The following is a 19,578-nucleotide window of genomic DNA, read 5'->3' as shown; positions in this document are numbered from 1 at the left end:
TTTCAGCTACTGCATGACAAGACATACAAGTGCTGTGACTGCAGCCTGGTGCTTTCTCCAACATCTCACTCTGTCTCTGGGTTATGCTGTTCCGTACTGATATTTGGTGGAAAATCTCTGGTCCTTGCTTATAAGCTGAAGAAATCTTTTCTCATTTACTCCCCAATATTTTGGACACTGGAGCAGAAAATCTCTCTCCATTTGAATCTCTCTTCTATCTTGTTGGAAGCTATGCTGTTCCTCTCTGGTTTTGGACTGTGCTTTCTCTCTCCCATTTCCCATGTCTAGCTTATGGTCACTCATCATGCACTCGGTAAGACATTGTCTTTGTTCATCATCTTTCACTGTGGAGAGGTTTCTGCCACTACAATGGCTTTGACCTCTCATCATGAAGGACACTTGATTCACCCCTGGAACTACCACTGCTCACTCCTGATACAATCCCAGCAGTTCTGCTGACCACACTCTGTTCTGCTCACTCACCCATGCTGGGGAAACTGATTTCTTCCCTAGTGGTTATCTCAGCAGGAGAGAAGAGCCAGGGACAAGAAACGGTGGTCTCTGAATAACTAGTGCTCGTTCCCCCTGCTCAGACGCCTGATAGATTTTCTCAGCTCCCAAAGCCCCTTTCTTTATTGGTTAGGGAGATCATTCCCCAGTCTGCAAAGATGCCATCAGAAGACATGGTAAACAGTCTGTCTCAGTCACAACTAAGACCATATGAACACTGGCTGCCTTCAAAAAAGGGGCACAGCCTATTTGAAACACACAGACGGCTTCAGTTCATGATAAATATGTCAGCCTTTCACTGTCTCAAGCTTTGTTCTTATTATCTGATGGCTCCATTTGACTTTCATTTCACAGGCTTTCAACTCCCTTTTGTAAACTGCGGACATTAGAGACAGAATGACAATTCCACTGGCAAAGGAGTTCAAGGAAAACCAAGAAAGTGGGCTGGGTGAGAAGAGAAAAGAGAAGAGGCTATATATGAAAGCTCTGGTATAAACAGACTGGGGGTTAAAATGGGTTAGGGTTTTCTTGAATGTGCCAAGGCCTCAGATATAAGCAACTGTCAGCAGGGAAGCTCTAGTGTGAATTATACTGTGATATTTCAAATATGTTTTGGATGCTGAACTTGAAGAAAAATAAATCACAATTAAAGCCTCATTCGAGCTCTACCCAGACACTTCAGCAGCTGCCCACTTGGTCTCCAACTGCATCAGAGAGGAGTAACACTGCAATAAATGAAAACACAGGAGCTGCCATGCTGGATCAGCTGCTAGCCCATCAAATTCAGTACTCAGCAGAGGCCAGTCTCTGATGCTTCAGGAAAAGGCAAAAATCCCCCTAATACACCTGGCCAATTGTATCATGCTGTCCACGGAAGCAAAACTCCTTCCTGACCCCTGCAGATGTTACAGGAAATTCACTCATGCCTTATAGAATGAACAACAAATAAAGAACAGTGAAAGAATATGATAAGAATGTGATACCTGGTACTGATGTCCTGCTGACATAAATACTTGAGTTTCCTGGAATCTCTAGCAAGCCTGGACAGTAGGAGGGCACCTCCTTTCTAATTCACAGCAATGCTTAATTTCCTGTTAAACAGCCATAAAGGGAGGTAAATCCTATCTGATTCCTGACAACTCTAGGAGAAATGGCACTCAGCTGCCTCAGTGAGCCATACAAGGAAGGAGGGAAGGAAAGATTAGATACGTAGGTATATAAGGTAGCTACATGGTGTGTTTTGACCTCACCATAACTTTGTGCTGCCCGGTGAGGTTGGGGGGCTCACACAGCAGTTGGGTCTCAGACACAGTGACAGCACAGGGGGTATCTCCAATCAGGACAGTGTAGTTTAGCTTTGCTCCTCCAGAAGCTGGTGGGCACAGATTTTTGCCCTATTGACAAAGGTAGAGAAGACTGCATAAAGATTCAGCATGTTCCTTGGTCACTGCTCATCTGCCCTTTATCCTCAGTCATAGCTTGCATATGCTTCGAAAGGAAAGCCTGGGTGTCACCCCTTTCCAATTTCCACTGGCTTCTCTCTCCAGTTGGCAGAACATTTCTACATCATTTACACCCTAGGTCCTGATAATGGAGGGTGGAGAAGACAGGCCTACAAGGGGTATTACTGTGTCTAAGGCTACGTCTACACTAGAAAATTCAAAGTGCTCTCGCAGGAATGGTACTGCGGGAACGCTCCCGCAGCAGCGCTTTGAAATGCGAGTGTGGTCGTGCGGGAGCTCTCCCAGCACTCCTGGTAATCCACCTCCACAAGGGGATTGGCTCTCAGCACTAGCAGTCTGTCTACACTACCACTTTAAAGCGCTCACACTTGCTGCGTTCAGGGTGGTGATTTTTAACACCTCATAGCTAGCAAGTTAGAGTGCTATAAAATGTAAGTGTAGACAAGCCCCAGGGCTATGTCTAACTGTGCACCTTACAATGGTGCGGCTGCTGTGCCATTGTAAGGTGTGCTGTGTGCCTGCTCTTTATCGCTGGGTGAGAGGTCTCCTGGCAACAAAATTAAAACCACCCCCAATGAGGGGCAGTAGCTTCATCGCCGGGAGCATGGCTCCTGCTGACACCAGTGCTTTTCGTCACTAAAACTTTTGTTGTTCAGGGGGGTGTTTTTTCACATCCCTGAGCAACAAAAGTTTTAGTGACGAAAGTGCCAGTGTAGACACACCCTAAGCTTGTTGTACTGTTGGGTCTCAGGGTTGGTGTGTACCTTCAATTGGCACAATGATGTCAGAGATGTGATTTTTTTAGAAACCACTAAAAGCTATAATGTAGACACCGTTATACCAGTGTAAGATGGTACAGCTAATTTTCTTTGCTAAACCAGAATAAGCTATACAGATATAACCACTTATATACTGGTATAATTGTGTCCACGCTTTTTGGGAGGGTTTTTGTGAGCCACTTTAACTATGTTGGCACAGTTAAAGCAACAACACTTTTAAATGTAGACAAGACTTCAGATTTGTGAGAGCCTCAAGCTAATAAAACTTTACGTGGTACAGTAGGGGCATGATTTTTTACGATACTACTATTCTGGAAAAAACCCTAGTGAAAACAGTTATACCAGCAAAAAAGTACTTTTGCCCATATATCTTATTTCATTCAGGGATATGGTATAATAAGCTATACCTGCAAAAGCACTCCTGCGTCTACATTAGGAGGGTGTGCCAATACAGCTATACCACAAACCTTTTTCTTGTGTGGACACGGCCTAAGAATGTGGGCAAGTGAATTACCCAGACAAAATTCCCCTGGGCTCAGGAATTTTCCCCACACTGTATAAGATAAGAAGTTTTTACCTCCTCTTCCTTGTTCACTTAGAAGGTCATAAACAAATGGCACCACACTCAATAAGAAATACTTGATGTTGCTACAATATCTTTCAACCCAAGGTGCTTATGCAGCACTACATAAATAATGCCACATCTGGAGGGTGCTGCACAACACTAGAGCAAACCCCTGCTCATACAGAAAGCCCTACACGGGTCTTTAAAATTCATGCAGAGCTGGCAGTTTTTAAGGTCTCACCTGAAAGACCCTCAGAATAAAGTGCATCTACCTACCTGGGAAGGGTGAAGGGCTGAGTCAACCTGTGACATCAGAGATCCTGTGTATTTGAAACCTTCTCCTCTCCTCACGGAGTTTGCCAGCTGACCAGCAACTCTGTAACAAGGTCTTGATCCCCCACCCTGCTCCTGGGGCTTAGACTTCACTCTTTCCCATGCCATTCATTTCTCATTCCAGTATATGCAGCTTTCTGAACTAAAGAGAGCAGCTGGACTGTGTAAACTACTGGAACTAACATCTCCGGCATTTGTACCTTGAGGATGATGGGCGATCCTGGCTTCTGATCCAAAACCCCAGTAGGGCTCAGAAGCTCAAATGTTGGGTTTGGGTAGTAAACAAACTTAGTATCATTATAGATCAGCAGGGACTGCACGTTGTTAAAGACAAAGCCAAATTCGTCCGGTCGCTCAACAGCATCCAAGCCAGGTCGGTACTCGGGAGTGAGGGGTGGAGCTAAGCAAATCAGGGTAGTTGTGTTCACAGTCTTACAGACCTGGAGAGGAAAGGGAAACGAGAGAGGAAGATTAACACTTTGAATGAGAAATCTCTTTTACGGTCTGATCTCTGCCCAGACATAACACTCAGTGGCAAATTGACTTCTACGAAGTTACATTCATTTAGGCTTTGTCTACTGTATGGTTGCTAATTGTCTTTTAAAACCCTTACACCAGAGCTGAATTTGGCCCTTTCAGACTGGTTGATACCTAAATCTCCAAATCTATCCCAGATGAAACAGGCCATTGTCATCAGACTTGTTTAACTGGCCTCTATCTGAAATAGCTGCATTCCTATTCCTAGTGGGGAAGGTGCCCACAGCATAAAAGCTACCATTATGGTTGCTGGCCTGAGCAGAGGGTATGAGAGGTGAATTTTCTTCTCAGTTTAGAGCTGGTTTTTCCAGGGCAGGCCAGACACATGTGGCTAGAGGGCCAGGATGTGGAAAGCTGAGAAGGGTCCAGAGGGGTATGTATTACACAGGAAGGACCATAGTTCTAACCCACTGGCAATAATGTGGAAGTGTTACCAGAGCTAATCAGTGCAACTCACACACACATATGCACACAGACACATGGAGTTGCAAGGTGTTAATAAAACCTCTTGCAAGTACTCTCTTTTGTGCTGATCTGAACCTGGATGCAGTCATTGCTTTTAAAAGAATGGTACTCAGTAGCCATGAAAGGGGTTTCAGCTGCATTTGTCTATCTTATGTCTCTCCCTCTGCAACTTGGCAAGTAGGAAAGAGGAGAGCAGACTAGAATTTGCCTTTATGCTAAGCCTGTGAACACCTGGTATCTTTTTAAACTTTACAGTGCAATGAGCTAGGGACTGAGGACCAAATTCAGAGAGTCTACACTAGTTTAAATGAGTGCGAGTGGGTGTTACTGACATGTCGTGGGTGGGTGGAAGTGAAGGGCTGTAGCAGGAAAAACAGACAAGAGGCAAAAGTGGTGCTTATGGAAGTCAAATCATCTCTCTCTCTCTCTCTCTCTCTCTCTCTCTCACACACACACACACACACACACACACACACACACACACACACACGTGTTGAGATAATACAGTGAAGGGGATGTCAGCATTTTCTGAAGGAAACCTTATTTGAAATATTTGCCTATATATGTTACTCTTATGGGCTGAAAGCCGGCTAGGAGATTTTGGGAGGAGCAAGTTGAGAGATAGTCTGCATCCATAGCACCAGAGGCTGTGATGTTATTTGTCCTCACATTTTCTCAGGGCTTTGGAGCAGAGCCAGGAGCTGGAGCGTAGAGCAGCTCCGGAGCAGCGGAGCTGCAGGTTTTTGCCTGGTGCTGGAGCAGAGCCGGAGCACTGCTCCAAAGCTCTGCATTCTATTGAGCCTGGCCAGTACTTGAAGAGGACAGGAATGCCCAAAGGCTGTAAGCAGCTATGTGGGTTCTACAGAATTTTGCAGTCTTGCTTCCAAATCAGTACTGAATTACCAGCACAGCACTAGGGAGGGTTACAGGAATAATACAAAAAACAGAGTTCTAATTTCTCCTGGTTTCTAATGGCACTAAGTTATAGGGACTCTTGTATGCTAGCTAAATCTGACGTGGCTAATTGCTTTCTGCCTCTCTAAATTCCCTCTGCAGATTCTGATGGATTGGTATTTAGCCAGAATCATTTGCTTAAGCTTGAATCATTAAAGTCTCATTTTTGGGAGAGTTTGTGTGTCCTCTAAACCAGCACAAGGACACAAGAGTGGAGCTGGAGATAGAGCTTCAAACTGAAAATGGCTTAAGCAACTAAAGAATCACAAACCAGATTGCTAAGTACTTTTTTCTCTTCTGCTGCTCTGTACTTGCCAAACACGCCTTTGAACTGGACCCATAATTAATGTCTGGTCTTGGCTACGCATTTGTGATCAGAGACAATCTTTTAATACCAAAGGGACAGGAGAATAATCAACTGATACTGAAGGATTCTAGGTAAAATGAAGGTCGACTCCCGCTGGGCTGAGGATGCCCATTGCTCCCCCTTTCTGTATGGGGAAGAGCTTGTTTGGAGGCAGAGCACAGCTTTCTCTGCTAATTTATTTAGAAACCAGGCCCTATAAAGCTTCAGGGGATGTTTAATTTGGCCTCCCTCCACAAACAGAAGATTTAATTCCACTCAGATTTGTGTATTTAGAATTATCTTTGTAATAATAATAATAATTTTAAAAAAAAGAGCAGAACTCAGACCTGAGCACGGAGGGAAAGGAAGAGGCGTGACTGCTCAGTAATTAATCCTTCCCACCATAGCACTCAACAAGTTCAGCCTTTTTGCAACATGGAAAGAGTATTCTCAGGTTCAACTGGTGATGAATGTTAAAGTGAGCATACATCTCACTACAGCGTGCATGGACATGGACACTACCTAGACACTGGCAAACTGAGGTTTGCTTCAGCTCAGCTTCCTTGAGTGGAAAGAGCTAAATTAATATTAAGTGTTATTTCTGCAGCATCAGGAAGGACAGAGCACTGGACTGTCTCAAGAGATCTAGATTCAGTCCCCTGCTCCGTCGCAGACCCCCTGTGTGTCCTTGAGAGATTCATCTCATGTACGCTATGCCTCAGCTCTCCATCTGTAAAATGGGGAGGATACTTCTTCACCTCCCAGGGATCTTGAGATTTAGGTGCAAGTTCGGGGACGTACAATTTCTTTTAATGGTTCTTGCAGATTGAGAACCACTGCTCTAGTCTTATACCAATTCCACTAATCCCACTTCTATCATTTTAGCAGAGACACATTTCCTCCCCAACATGGTGGAATTCAAAAGACTCCTGAACCATTCACAGAACACCTCAGCAAGCTGGCCTGTTCTCTTCCCTACATCCGATATTCCTTTCACTATCCCCACAAAATCTGAAAACACCTCCCTTCTTAAAATCAGTCTATCAAGTCTGACCTGGGAGCTTCTCTGTGCTGAGCAGATCTAAAAAGTCATTTTGCTTCAGAGTGAAAGCAAAACTGTTTCCATGCAAAATGGCTCTTGAAAGTCGCTAAATAATAATAATAAACTGGATTTTTACAGCATTCTGAGTGCCTCATTCAAATAAACATTCAAATTCACAACAGCTCAAACAGATAAAACAGGACAAGATAAATGATAACCATCATTAGTTAACGTCCAGTCGCTGTGTTTGGCATCTTAGCAGCACAAAGGTTGTTACCATGGCTGGGTGACATTATTTGGACAACATTTCTAGCTGCCAAAATATGAAGAAATATTTTGTTCAACCCGAAACAAAATATTTTCAACTTTTTCAGTTCAGCCAGAGAACTAGAAAAACAGGTATCTGCAAGTGTGACAGCCTGGGACTACTCCTTTGCAGAAGCAAAGTAAGAGATCAATCTGTGCTTCTCTTTGCCAGTTCTTAGGGATGAAAGCTCAGCTCAGCTGCTCTCAGAAAGGTCAAGAGAGGATAAAGGGCATCAGTAGCTCAGCCAGATACCAACCTGCATCCGTGTGCAGTAGGCTAAGGGTGGAGGTTTTACCGGTTTTTAAGGCACAAGAAGGGCATGAAAGGGTCTAGCTAAAGAGCAGCACTGCGCACTTGGCACCCGTGCAGTGGCCTGGGTATGCTGCCAGCTGTTCTGCTGAGTGCGCCTGGGAAGAATGCAATCTACACAGTCTGGGCCCAAAGAAAAAAGATTACAGTTCTATTTATTCACTTTTTAACTTGCCATGGTGGTTTATGAAGTGTGGGACAAATGGTTTAAATAGAGCTAACTAGGAGAGAGGCATAAAAATAAGGCTGAGGAAACATACACAGCCCCATGCACACAAGACCCCAGGACCAGCGCCAGGGTTTCTGGCGCCCTAGGTGCCGGGCCATTTCACCGCCCGGCGCGTGGGTCTCGTGGCTTTGGTGGAGCTACCGCAGGCATTCCCGCGGAGGGTCCGCTGGTCCGCAGCTGTGCTGGAGCTGCGGCAGGTCCACCCAAGCTGTGGGACCAGCAGACCGTCCGCAGAAATGCCTGTGGCAGGTCCACCGAAGCTGCGAGACCAGCGGACCCTCCGCAGGCTCGACTGCGGTAGCTCCACTGGAGCCGCCCGGCGTGCCCCCCCCCAAATGCTGCCCCCCCCATAATGCCTGGCACCTAGGCGACTGCCTAAGTCGCCTAAATGAAAGTGCTGGCCCTGCAAGTCCCTAAAGAGCCATAGTCCAGCCCATGAAAGGGGTACCTTACTTTCTGCACACCAGCTGCCATCTGTGCATTTCTGTGTCATGCTGTAAAAGTGGGATCAATGTAGCTACTAAAAGCAAGTGCTGTTAGAGACACCTACTCCAGTGGTATAAGCACCCCGTTACCAGCAAGCCTGGTTGTTCTTGAACATCTGGTTGGTATGACTTGTATGGTGCAGCTCCCTGCTTTCCTTTGTCCCCAGCAGTCTTTTCCCCTTGAACCATCCCATGTAACTGGAATGTAAATCTTTCATTTCATATGATGGAAGGCATCTTAGCAGGGAAGCAGCCTCTCAACTTATCTTGTGATTTGATCATTGCAGCAAGAGGGAAAAAGCTGCTTGAAAGCTTTTTGTTCAGTGGCAGATTCCCTCCCTTCCCCTCCACCCCCCCCTTGTGTGCTTGCTGGGCCCAAAGCTGCTATCATAGGTGCTGTATTTATGGCGCGACAGATACAGAGGGACTACTAAAAAAACAACAAACCCCAGGCTGGCAATTTCTCATTGCAAACCTAGCTGTGGGCCTGCACAGAAGGAGCAAGGCAAACTGAGCCTCTGTCGAGCAGCTGGGAATTGATATCTGTTCTGTCTCTCCACTGAAACATGCCTGCAGGGATGAGTCCTGGTGAGCCCCCATGGCTGCTGCCTGCTGTGAAGAAGAAAGGCTCTCAGGCTACTGTATGGGGATCCTGAAAGCATGGAAAAACTAAGGGCGATTTCAAAAAGAAGATGATTTTGCAAGGCCCAGGGGAGGGATTAGACATTGATCTTGAGGAGATAGACCTAATGGGGCTCTTCCATGTCTATCTTCTGAGACTTCTGGCAGTTCTGTGCTGGCCCAGGGCAGCCCCTGTACCGTACAACCAGCCCTGGGTCACTGCAGAAGTCATTTCCCATTGTCTGCGTATCAAACTCACTCTGTACACTCGGCGCCCTCCCCTGCTGTTGGTTTTTGTGTGTCTTGGATGATATATAGCTGGGCCTCACAATGACACAAGCGCCATGTGTCTCAACGATCCTTGACTCCCTGCTGCTTCCCGTCACTATGGCCCTCCACGGCTTGAAATACTGACTCCTCCTCAGCAGTCTCACCAACAATGCCCATTTGGAGCCAGGCCACCTTGCACCTCAGAGGGCCATTCAGTAGCATGGGGCTGAAGGCACCAACTGCAGAACTCCCAGGCCCATTGCTGACCTAGGGAGTAAGCAGTCAGGTGCAAAAAACTCCAAGCCAGGCCATGAAAGACAGCTTCCTCTCTTGAGGAGCTGCTGCCTAGGGGCCATGAGGGTCTACGCTGGGGGTGTGGCTGTGGCAGCATGCCAGATTTGCATGCATTCAGCCAGCCTGCTGGCCAGATGGGGAACTCTGCTAAAGTGTTAAGTCAGTGCTAGCACTTGGGGTCCCCAGCTGGTAAACACAACAAACACTGGAGGGTAAAGTTGACCTGAGCACACGCTCCCTCCCCTAATGACAAACGAAAGACCATATCAATTAATAACCTTTCTGCCCACTCTCTTTATTACAGCAGCACTGAGACAAAGGCTCCATCAGCACTTACGCTTTACAATTCACTGTCTCAGGCATTTCTACCTTCCCTGTGCAAATGAGTTCATCGCTCAGATGCCCCAGTGCACAGTACCTCAATCTCTGATCACAGCTCCTTTTAGAAATCCAGTTACACAAAACAAGCAAACAATTCAGCTGGGACAGTTATAAATGGCAGATGCTTGAAAACACCTAAGAGGACTTTCTGAGTATGAGGTGCTTATATTTAATTAGAAAATTAGATTGGATGAGCGTTAACCAAGACAATTCTTCCTGTTACCCAGCATTTATATAGTGCTGCCAACATACATGGTGGTATTTCTCAAAAAATGGAGGATGGATTGGATTGATTGTGGGTGGTTCTGAAAAGAATTCACAAACAGCTATATAAAAATGTAAGAGGCACATATGTTCCAGGTGCTTCCAAATGGGATGAAGCAGCTGTGCTGCTGAATGTATCAGAACAGAAAACACACGGACTGCTGAGCAGGCTGGACTGGTCGAAGCAGAATGCACCTGCGCTGTTGCCTAAGCTACTAACATCACATTGGTTTCAACAGTTACTAAGAGGTAAAGGTAAGGCTACTTATCTCAAGAGGGCTACAGGGGAAGCCAACTGCACTTTGATGACATCTACTTACATTGACAGACTCCTTGCCATTGTACTTCACACGGATCCTGGGCTCCTGAATCACATCCAGGTTGAACCCCGTGACTGTCAGAGGCGTGTGTCCACTATAGAGAAGCATGAACACCAGATTAATGAGGTCTGGCAGGGAGAGCGGCAGCAGCGTATAGCGACTGTGCTCCAACAACACAGAGGCTTGTTGATCTCAGAAAGATGTTTTCTGTGGAATCTACGGGAACTAGGTGACACAGTGGATTAATACACTATCACTGAGCCTCTGGGGAGGGATGTCTCTCAAGTTAATTGGATTTTCTGGTCTCGACTGTCCCCCAGTGGAGAGTCACTTCCTACATAACACTTCAAGGCTCGGCACAAACAAAAGCAGCCGGAAGAAAAAATAAACAATTGGGACCAAATAAATAAAGACAATAGATTAGTCACAGTGTTTAAGGATTTATACAGTGAGCCTTTTAAGTAACTGGGTGCTGCACAATGAATGGCATGGGCTATGAAGGGATTGTTATTTCTCCCACTTCCAGATCGCAGCCACCTCTGGGGTTAGGCACAGCACAGACACTACACGCTACATGTAGCAGAGGTTTGGCAGGACAGGGATGACAAATAACCTGTCTGGTTAGTCACATGGGAATGCAGGGAAGCAGAATATCATGAGCCAGGTTGGAATATGGCCATGAACCTGCTGCTAATACCTCCAAACTTTTGCAAAAAGCACCATGGGATCTTTTATTATTTGGTTTTCCTTCTACTTTATTTGCTGGAGAGCACCTCCAGTAGCCCCACACCCCCACCTTTCTAAAGGAAATACCAGCTATGTCTCTTTTAGCATCTCTACCGGTGATTCAAATGAGCCCACAAAACCTCTCTCACTCAAGACACCAACTCACCCTTGATTTCAGGCTGCAGGGAGGACATCACTTTTAACCCACCTTGGTCTTTTTTCAGAGGAGACACATATCTCCTACTGGCAATTTTTTTTTTTTAAATAACTGAATGTGAAATTAATGGCCCTGTTTCATCCTGTGTGCAGATTCTTGGCGTTACACCGAGGATGAATTTGGCCTAGCTTTTTAACACTCCACAAGTCAGAGTGATGCTGCAGCGCCTGCCAGCCTGTCCCTAGCAATGAATCTTGGATAAACAGTGCATTTTGATTAGCATCTGCTTTTTTTTTTTTGGTTTCTGCTGTTTTTTGTTTCATTCCAGACTCTCCAGAGCTACAAGAAGGAGACTTTAATGAGCAATTGTGCACTTTGTCAGCAGATGGGAGTGATCTTGGGGCTTTATTTGCTCTCCCAGAATCTCTGCACAGATTGAGACTGCTGTGATTGCCTTGGTAATTACAATTGGTTTAATAACTCTGGACCTGATTTCCTGTCTCAGGAAATGTGGATGTTGTGGATGTTTGGTAATGACTGATTCAGGACCCTATGTGGGAGACATGCTATTCCAAACAGGCTCTCTTTTGTCCCTACCTGGTATATACTGAGAGATGAGACTGAAGGCACGTCTACACTGCAGTGTAAGCCCAGGGTTCAAACTCAGGCTCATGCCTAACCCCCCTTCCATTTACACACACATTGCGCTAACCCAGGAATCGGACCTCGGTCCCTGGACCCCCAGGGGATGGGGAGTCTGAGCCTGAGTCAAGCTGGGACACAGGGTTCAAGCCTGTTGCTTTGCGGTGTACATGCAATCCCACTTGACTCATGCTGTGGGAGTCCACCAAAAATATCCCACAGTCCCACAGGCTGACTTTTTTTGTCCTCTGGACAGTCAAGTTTTCCTGCACTGAGCCACAAACAAAGGGTCAGAGCATCCACATTTTGGGAGAGCGCTAGGAAGTCTGGCTATGGGTGGTTGGACTCAGGCCTGCATAATGCGGTTGTAGATGTTGGTGCCCCAGGTTTGGACCCAAGGTTCAACAGTTCCTAACCTGGGTTTACAAATGAGTTTATACACTCAAGCCTAGGATAACCTGAGTACTACTAACACTGGACTTACAATGCAACGTAGACATACCCCGAGGTGTTTCAAAAAGGGTTTTCTGAGCCTCTGCAGCCACCATACAAGGATGCAGCTTCTAACCCTCATCCTGAAGCTGAACATCTCTAACACCCAGTGACTTTCAAGAGAGAGGAGGGTGCTCAGTTCCTTGCAGGATCAAACCCTAAATAGCAACATCTTCAATACTGACACAGGTAAAATAACCCCTGGGTCACCTGACTCCAGCTGGATGTTGGCAAAGACAGCCAAACAAGCAAAGAGAATTCAAAAAGTATTCTCCCTGGGGGGAAGGTTCTAGGACTCTGAGCCCTGAACCATGTTTTCTAGTAGGTGAGGGACCAGGAAGGAGCATACTGATTTTTAAAGTTAGTGTGGATACTATGGCATGAGAGTTTTCAGTATGATTCCTAACAGGGATGGAGGGCAAAGCAGGCCAGATGAAGGACAAAACAATGCCAACAGCTGCCTAAAATGCAATCAGAGCGGGTTTGCAAAATATAAGTTTCCTCCCTTTTATATGTGTTTTTTTTTTTTTGCTGTACATGAGCACATCTAAATTCAGGTAAGCACTAGAGATGGATCCCAGCTAGAACACTGGGTTGCAGCTTGTTCAGATTATGGAGTAAATTTGGCTTGGGGATCACCTCCATGGTTGCAAATTTATCCAAACAGCTGGTCTCTGCAGGAATAGGCTGGCAACTGTGTGGGGGGTGGGGTAGTCCTTCTCTATACTTTCTGCTTCCAGATGAACCAGGACCCTGGTAGGAGAGGCCTCCTGCAGGGTATTTCAACATTGCCTGCCTCTGGGTGGAATACGGGGCAGAGGGAATGAAAAATAATGAAATATCTTAAAAAACACTCCCCTTTGAGTCCAGGCTGAAGGCCTAGACCTGTTTCCATAGAATGCAACCAGCCTGCATGTCTCTAGTTCTATTATATCTGGTGAGTTAGCTTCTGTGCCATGCATTCGCTCCCACTGGGGAAGGAGATGTGATAGAAGCTGTAAGAGACTCATGTTACCTGGCTATGCTCCACTCGGGTTCGATGCGCTGCACTCTGGGGTCATCAATGTATTCAAATTCCAGAGTGCTTTCTAACTGCGCCCGGTCCACACTCACAGAGAGATGGATGGGGCCTAGGCCATGCGCTGACGGAGCAGACACACACACAATCTCATTCATGGACCTCCTGTGAAAAAGAGAAACCAGAGAGCCGTTAGCCAGAGAGTATCTGTGATACAGGAATGGGAACCCTCTTACGTTTCCATAGTGCCGCTCCTCCAAGGGAAGGCGCTACATCCACTGCAATCATGACTCTGACCACAAATGCAGCCATTTCTGAGGTGGGATGTGGCAGCTGTTAATAACCCAATAGCAATGTTGCCCACCACTTTAGGACAGGAAGTGAATAATGTGCTTTCCAAGTGGAATCCTGTAGGGAGGCAGGTGCTCCAGACACTGAGAATTCATTAACATCACAGAGGAGCAATGAGGAAGTCAGACTCCCTGAAATTACTCTTTGTGCTAAGCGGTAGCCTCCCACATCCATCTGTGAACCTGCTGCCTTCTCCTGGGCGTGTGAAAGCAGATGACTGTTTGGACCTTGAAAAGCAGCCAGTCAACCTGAGACGGGCCAGGCAGAACTAGAAAAATATCACTACTCTCTTTCCAGCTTTGTTATCCTGTCCCCCTTGTGGAACTGGGGAATGAACCTCAGGACTCGATGCCTGGTGGTTGGACAGACCAGACCATCTGCTTCTCTAAGAGTCCCAAAGAACTGCTACGTCGGCTGCTTAGCACCATGTTTAAACAACAGAAAGGGATCAGTTAGTGGTTAGAGTAGGGGAATGAGAGTCAGGACACTGAGTTCATCTCTCAGCTCTGGTACTGATTCACTCTGTGACATTGGGCAAGTCACTTACCATCTCTGTGTCTCAGTTTGTTCATTTCCAAGACGGGTCTAATAACACTTGTGTAGTTCATAAGTGTACAGTGAAGTTAGTGTTGGCATGAAAGATGCCAGACTGACAGCCCTGGAGATCGAGTTTTATATTTATCCACAGATGGCATTGGTAGTGGTAGGACAAATGTGTGTCTCAACTCTGACCTGGAGAAAGGAGAGGACAAGGCAGGCTCCACTGTCCATTTAGTCCTGGACCTGACTGTGGGAATGGCAACAAGGGGAAGGAGACAGTGCCAATCACAACAGAGCTACTTGAAAAAAAGACTTTAAATCATTTGGATTAAATTTGGTTTGGAACCTTGCCTCCCACTCTCTCTTCCATCTTCCTTTTAACTCTTTCCTCTCATCTTCTCACTCTTCCAATTTGATCTATTTTAACAAAGAATACGTTCTTCACTGTGGGGGGACTTGCAGGGCCTGTGTGGGGAGTGGTGGGCAACAGCAATAACTCTTGTTGCGACAACTCGATTCCGTGAAAAGGAGCCCTCTTTTCATTCCTTTCCTCCACTCATCTCTCACATTCTGGGAATGGCACTCCAGATAGTCACACAGCCAGCATTGTTCAGACAGCGCTCACTGCTCTTTCAGCTGCCTTTTATCTCCCACATCCCCGTGGCCTTGCATTGGTGCAGAGGCTTTAGTATGCTGGAGATCAGAATTCACAGGGCCCTGCTTAGTCCTTCCATGAGATTCAAAGTGACGCATCACTGCTGGCAGAGTCACTCTGAGCTCCCTGCGATCAGTTAATTAGCTTTCTGTGCTATTATTATGTCGTCATGGTAAATCTACCCACTCTTCCAAGAGAAGGGAGAACGGTGGAAGCTGTAATTACAGGGAATCTCATTAGAAACTGCTTCATCTAATCAGGCCTTCATCTCCCTCACCTCTACAACAATTCGAGTTCATTGCCACAAAGCAGGCCAAGGACAGCACAGCCCACAGTGTGCCACTGCATGGCGAGATGGTGTAATTCATATACTGCTGTTTGCTGTGTTTAAGTTGCTGCTTGTCTGGTTTAATTAGAACATGCAGATAATTTAAAGCGTGGCAGGATTTTGCAGGTCAGTATCTGCAGGTGGCCTGAAAATAATCATATAGTTAAGGGATTAGAGTATGAGGCTAATTCTGCCCTTGAATGCACACATGGCACTTCCTCCGATTTCAAATGCAGCATGTGCAATCTGGCCCTATGTTTGGGTAGAAGAGGAACTGATGATAAATAAATGATAATGTTTGGCCCTTAGGGAAGAGCTCACTTGCACAGGAGTTTTATACCCCATGAAGTGTGGTGTTCTAGATAAACAATAGTGTTATTCATTATAGAGATGGGGAAACCGAGGCACAGAGAAGGTGACTTTCCCAAGGTCAGGACGAATCAGCAAAACTGGTAACAGATGCCAACAGTCCTGATAAAAAGCTCCATTCTAAACACTCAGCCACAATCTCTCTGATATGTGGTGTCCAATATGGAAAGAGGTAGGTTATTGGACTATACTGCCCCTTGTTCTAATCTGGCCTGGCAGGAAGTAGGATATTGAATTAGAGTTTATATCTAAACTCTATGGGGCAGAGACTGTCCCTTCCTATGTGTGATTGCACAATGGGGCCCTGACCCTGACCAGGGCCTTTGGGTGAACAATACGAATAATAATAATAGACAGACCCTTGCTTTCTGCTGGTACAGTTGGAGGTGGAGCACTGCCCTAGATGGACTCTTGTGCTCCTTCAGTGGGTGCAGAGGGGACATATCCCCACGCCTTGGAGGAGCCTCTAAGCGGATGGCATTTGGCCTGATTTCATGACCCCAAACAGAACATTTTCCTGAAAGAGAAGATTCTTCCTCCATTGCCTCCTCTCTCACCCTATAATCTTACACACCCTGGGTGGAATATTCAAAAGCACTCAGTGCTGGACTGACTCTTCCTCCAGTGGGGTTAGTCAGGCTAATGCTGAGCACTTCTGAAATCCTACCTGTGCTGTACAAGAGATATGAAGAGCATGTCCCATTCCAGTGCATACATATTCCATGTATGCTATGCAGTCATGTATGCAGCACCTGCTGTCGTCGTATGGAATGTATAGTCTGTTTGGGCGGGATTACATCTGTTTAGGATGGACTGGCTTGAGGACTATTAAAAGGGATTCTACAATTACTGTGATGTTTGTTTGGGATTTTTGGAAGGGTCATCATTTTAATATGCAAATCACATAAGGGGATAACATTAATATACATCGAATCAACTAATTGCAATGACAGATTCAGCCGCTCTCACAGACAAGGTGACATAATGGGATTAATGAGAGGACGGGAGTTTGCAGCTGGAATAGTTCAGAAGCTGCACCAGGGTGGGGTGAAGGGATCACAACACAGACACGCTCTGCCTCTTCTTACCCATAGAATTCGCAGGTCTGGTTTCCCAGGAACACAGATACGCTGCTGCCGGCACCCAGGTAGTGGCCACTGATGGTCACCATGGTCCCTCCAGACTCTGGGCCGCGGCTAGGGCTCAGGGAGCTCACCGCTGGATTCTTGAGAAGGAAAGGAAAGAAGAAGGTCACTGCTCTTGTCTGCTGGGATCAAACCAGGATCAGATCATGCCTGAGGGAATATTGAGACACAGCAAAGAGTGTCTCCTTATTCTCAGTTCATAGGCCTGGTGCCACAGGTGCCCTGAGCAGCTGGGAGTAGCATATGCAGGGAAACTCACCTAAGCATTCACAACCCAATTCAGCAGCCAAATTCGAACAAGTCTCAACTGAGCATGTCCAAACTAGGATTTTTTTTTTCAAAGGCTTATAACTCCGCTAAATATGGGTGTTTCCCCCCACAGAGAAACAGCAAAAGGCAAACTCCTAACAGGGCAACCTTCCTGCCAAATGTCAAGTCTTTACTCCAGATGGTTAGAATTTGGCAAAGTTATAATCAACAGAAAACAGAGTCTTATAATGGGAAGTGTCGGGCAACCTTAACTATATGCAGCACTATCAGCTCTGCCCATAATACACACGAACCAATAACAAGAATATTGTGGTTGGAGGGTCTACCTCCCATCAGTGACAGGAGAAGTTATCTGGGCATTCCTGGGAGTTTACAGTCCTATATCCTCTTTGACATCACATCACTGTTTCTATTGTAACAATGCCAGTTTTTACACTGCTTGCATCAGTGATGGCTACTTACTCCTTTTAAGAGAACCTGCAGAAAGCAGGTACTCTTTTGTTTTCAATCAGTGGATATAACCAAATTTTTTCACTAATGCTTCCACAATACCACTTTATGACTCATCTGCAAACTGGAAGCATCCCATCTCCAATCCCTGGGTACTACCCTGCTTCATAGTAGAGAGTCAGCACATTGAGTAGGTGCTGTTTTCTCCATTGCTTTCAAACCGCAGCATATGCTTACAGGTATCAAAGGAACTGACAGACTGGATTAGACCAGCAGTCCATCCAGGGCAGTATCTTGGCTCTGAAAATGGTTAGTAGTGGATGGTCCATAGGAAAGCACAAGGAACCTCAGAATGGACAAATATGAAATAACCTGCCAAGAGGGGAAGACTCCTTCTCAAGCAGTTCACGGTTGGCTTCTCTCTCTGATCCAATTTTTATCTTATCTAATGACAACAGCAATGCAATATGATTTGAATATTAAAAACAACATGATGTTCATCAAGTATCAGAGGGATAGCCATGTTAGTCTGGATCTGTAAAAGCAGCAAAGAATCCTGTGGCACCTTATAGACTAACAGACGTTTTGGAGCATGAGCTTTCGTGGGTGAATATCCATTTCATCGGATGCGATTCTTTGCTGCTTTTACACGATGTTCATCAGTGGATTATAAATCTGAACCTTGGATACAGAAAAGAGAAGCAATTCAGAACTGAATGGACATGCCAGCAGTTAAGCAATTATTTAAATTTCCAAAAATTCAGAGTGGCTTTCAGTTAAACTTCCATGGACAGTCCCAGAACTTAACTGAGCTAAAACTTGACTGGCAAATTAATACGGACCTGTAAGGATCCACTGTTCCATGCTGATACTAAGATCAACTTCCTAGAATAGCACAGTAATAGTAGAATTAATTTGTCACTGGCTGATAAGAATTTTAATTATTGTAATTTGGGAATTATTATTTCTAGATAAAGTAAGCACTTTGTGTTGAATTCGTTGTTAAGCTTTTTAAGCACTACCATAAAACTATCTTTATTTTACTTTCTGCAATTTCTGTTTTTATCTTTAAAATTCTCTTATTTAATAAAGCTTAAATTTAAGAACTCCTGTGTGGGTGTACTTAACTATACAATCCCAAATTCATGAAAAATTACTTATCCGGTGTGTGCTTTATGTTTTAATTTCTGTAATGTTCTCTCATTGTGGTCACTCTTCTACATATATGAACCCTTTATGAATCCTACCAAGCACCTCACATCAGTAAATTGTGGCAAGGAGTTCCACAGGCTAGCTATGCATTATGTTAAAAAAAAGATCCCTGTATCAATTTTAAATGGGTCACCTTTTAATTGTTTTTGGTGTTGCCTTGTTCAAGCATTACAATACAGGGTAAAAGGTTTCTTTGAAAATCCAGGAAGCTTCCAAGAGGTAGCACCCTGAACAGAGTGTAGGCTCTACCTTCAAAAGGTCCTTCTTGTAAACAAATGAAAGGGGGAAGAGCAGGTGCTAGGGATATTAAAAAAAAAATTCCTATAACCTCCCCCAGCCAAAATGCCAGGGCAACCAAATAGGATTTCCCCATTTCTATCTTGTATGATTCTATGTAAATTATGGGAGATTTACAGATAGGCTCTCCAGGTAAAATGGGCATCACTAAATTGACAGCATAGATCCTGCAGCGTATCAGTCCCCTAATAAGCTCACTAAGGCATGAACCCTCTCAGAGTCGGAACAGAACTCTGTTTTAAGGTACCAATCAATTTTATTACTGTATTTAAAGGAGTCTGTGGCTGTACTATGGGGTGGAAAAAAAACCCAAACAACAAAAATAAATTATTTACTTGAAGGTTTCGATGCTTGAGAAAAAGAAATGATAATAAAGGAAGTGCTGGAAAAAAAGGAACAATGCAAGGAGCAAGAATGCTCAGCATATGTTTAACAGGTTGCTGCAAGGTATT

At 45.3% G+C, this 19,578-nt stretch overlaps 1 protein-coding gene across 1 annotated transcript in view; it reads right to left on the bottom strand.

Annotated features, from left to right (window-relative positions):
* Positions 1-19,578, bottom strand: part of PLXNA2 (plexin A2) — a 321,397-nt gene that overhangs the window by 47,801 nt on the left and 254,018 nt on the right. Inside the window, exons 15-19 of the mRNA XM_032794137.2 lie at positions 16,841-16,977; positions 13,507-13,674; positions 10,475-10,568; positions 3,851-4,090; positions 1,761-1,904 (exon numbers count right to left, since the gene is read on the bottom strand). Coding sequence (XP_032650028.1) covers positions 1,761-1,904; positions 3,851-4,090; positions 10,475-10,568; positions 13,507-13,674; positions 16,841-16,977 — 783 coding nt within the window. The remainder of the gene's footprint in view (positions 1-1,760; positions 1,905-3,850; positions 4,091-10,474; positions 10,569-13,506; positions 13,675-16,840; positions 16,978-19,578) is intronic.

This window comes from Chelonoidis abingdonii, chromosome 4 (genome assembly GCF_003597395.2).
Source record: "Chelonoidis abingdonii isolate Lonesome George chromosome 4, CheloAbing_2.0, whole genome shotgun sequence".
NCBI classification, from domain to species: Eukaryota; Metazoa; Chordata; order Testudines; family Testudinidae; genus Chelonoidis; species Chelonoidis abingdonii.
This window is presented reverse-complemented; position numbering and strand designations above follow the sequence as displayed.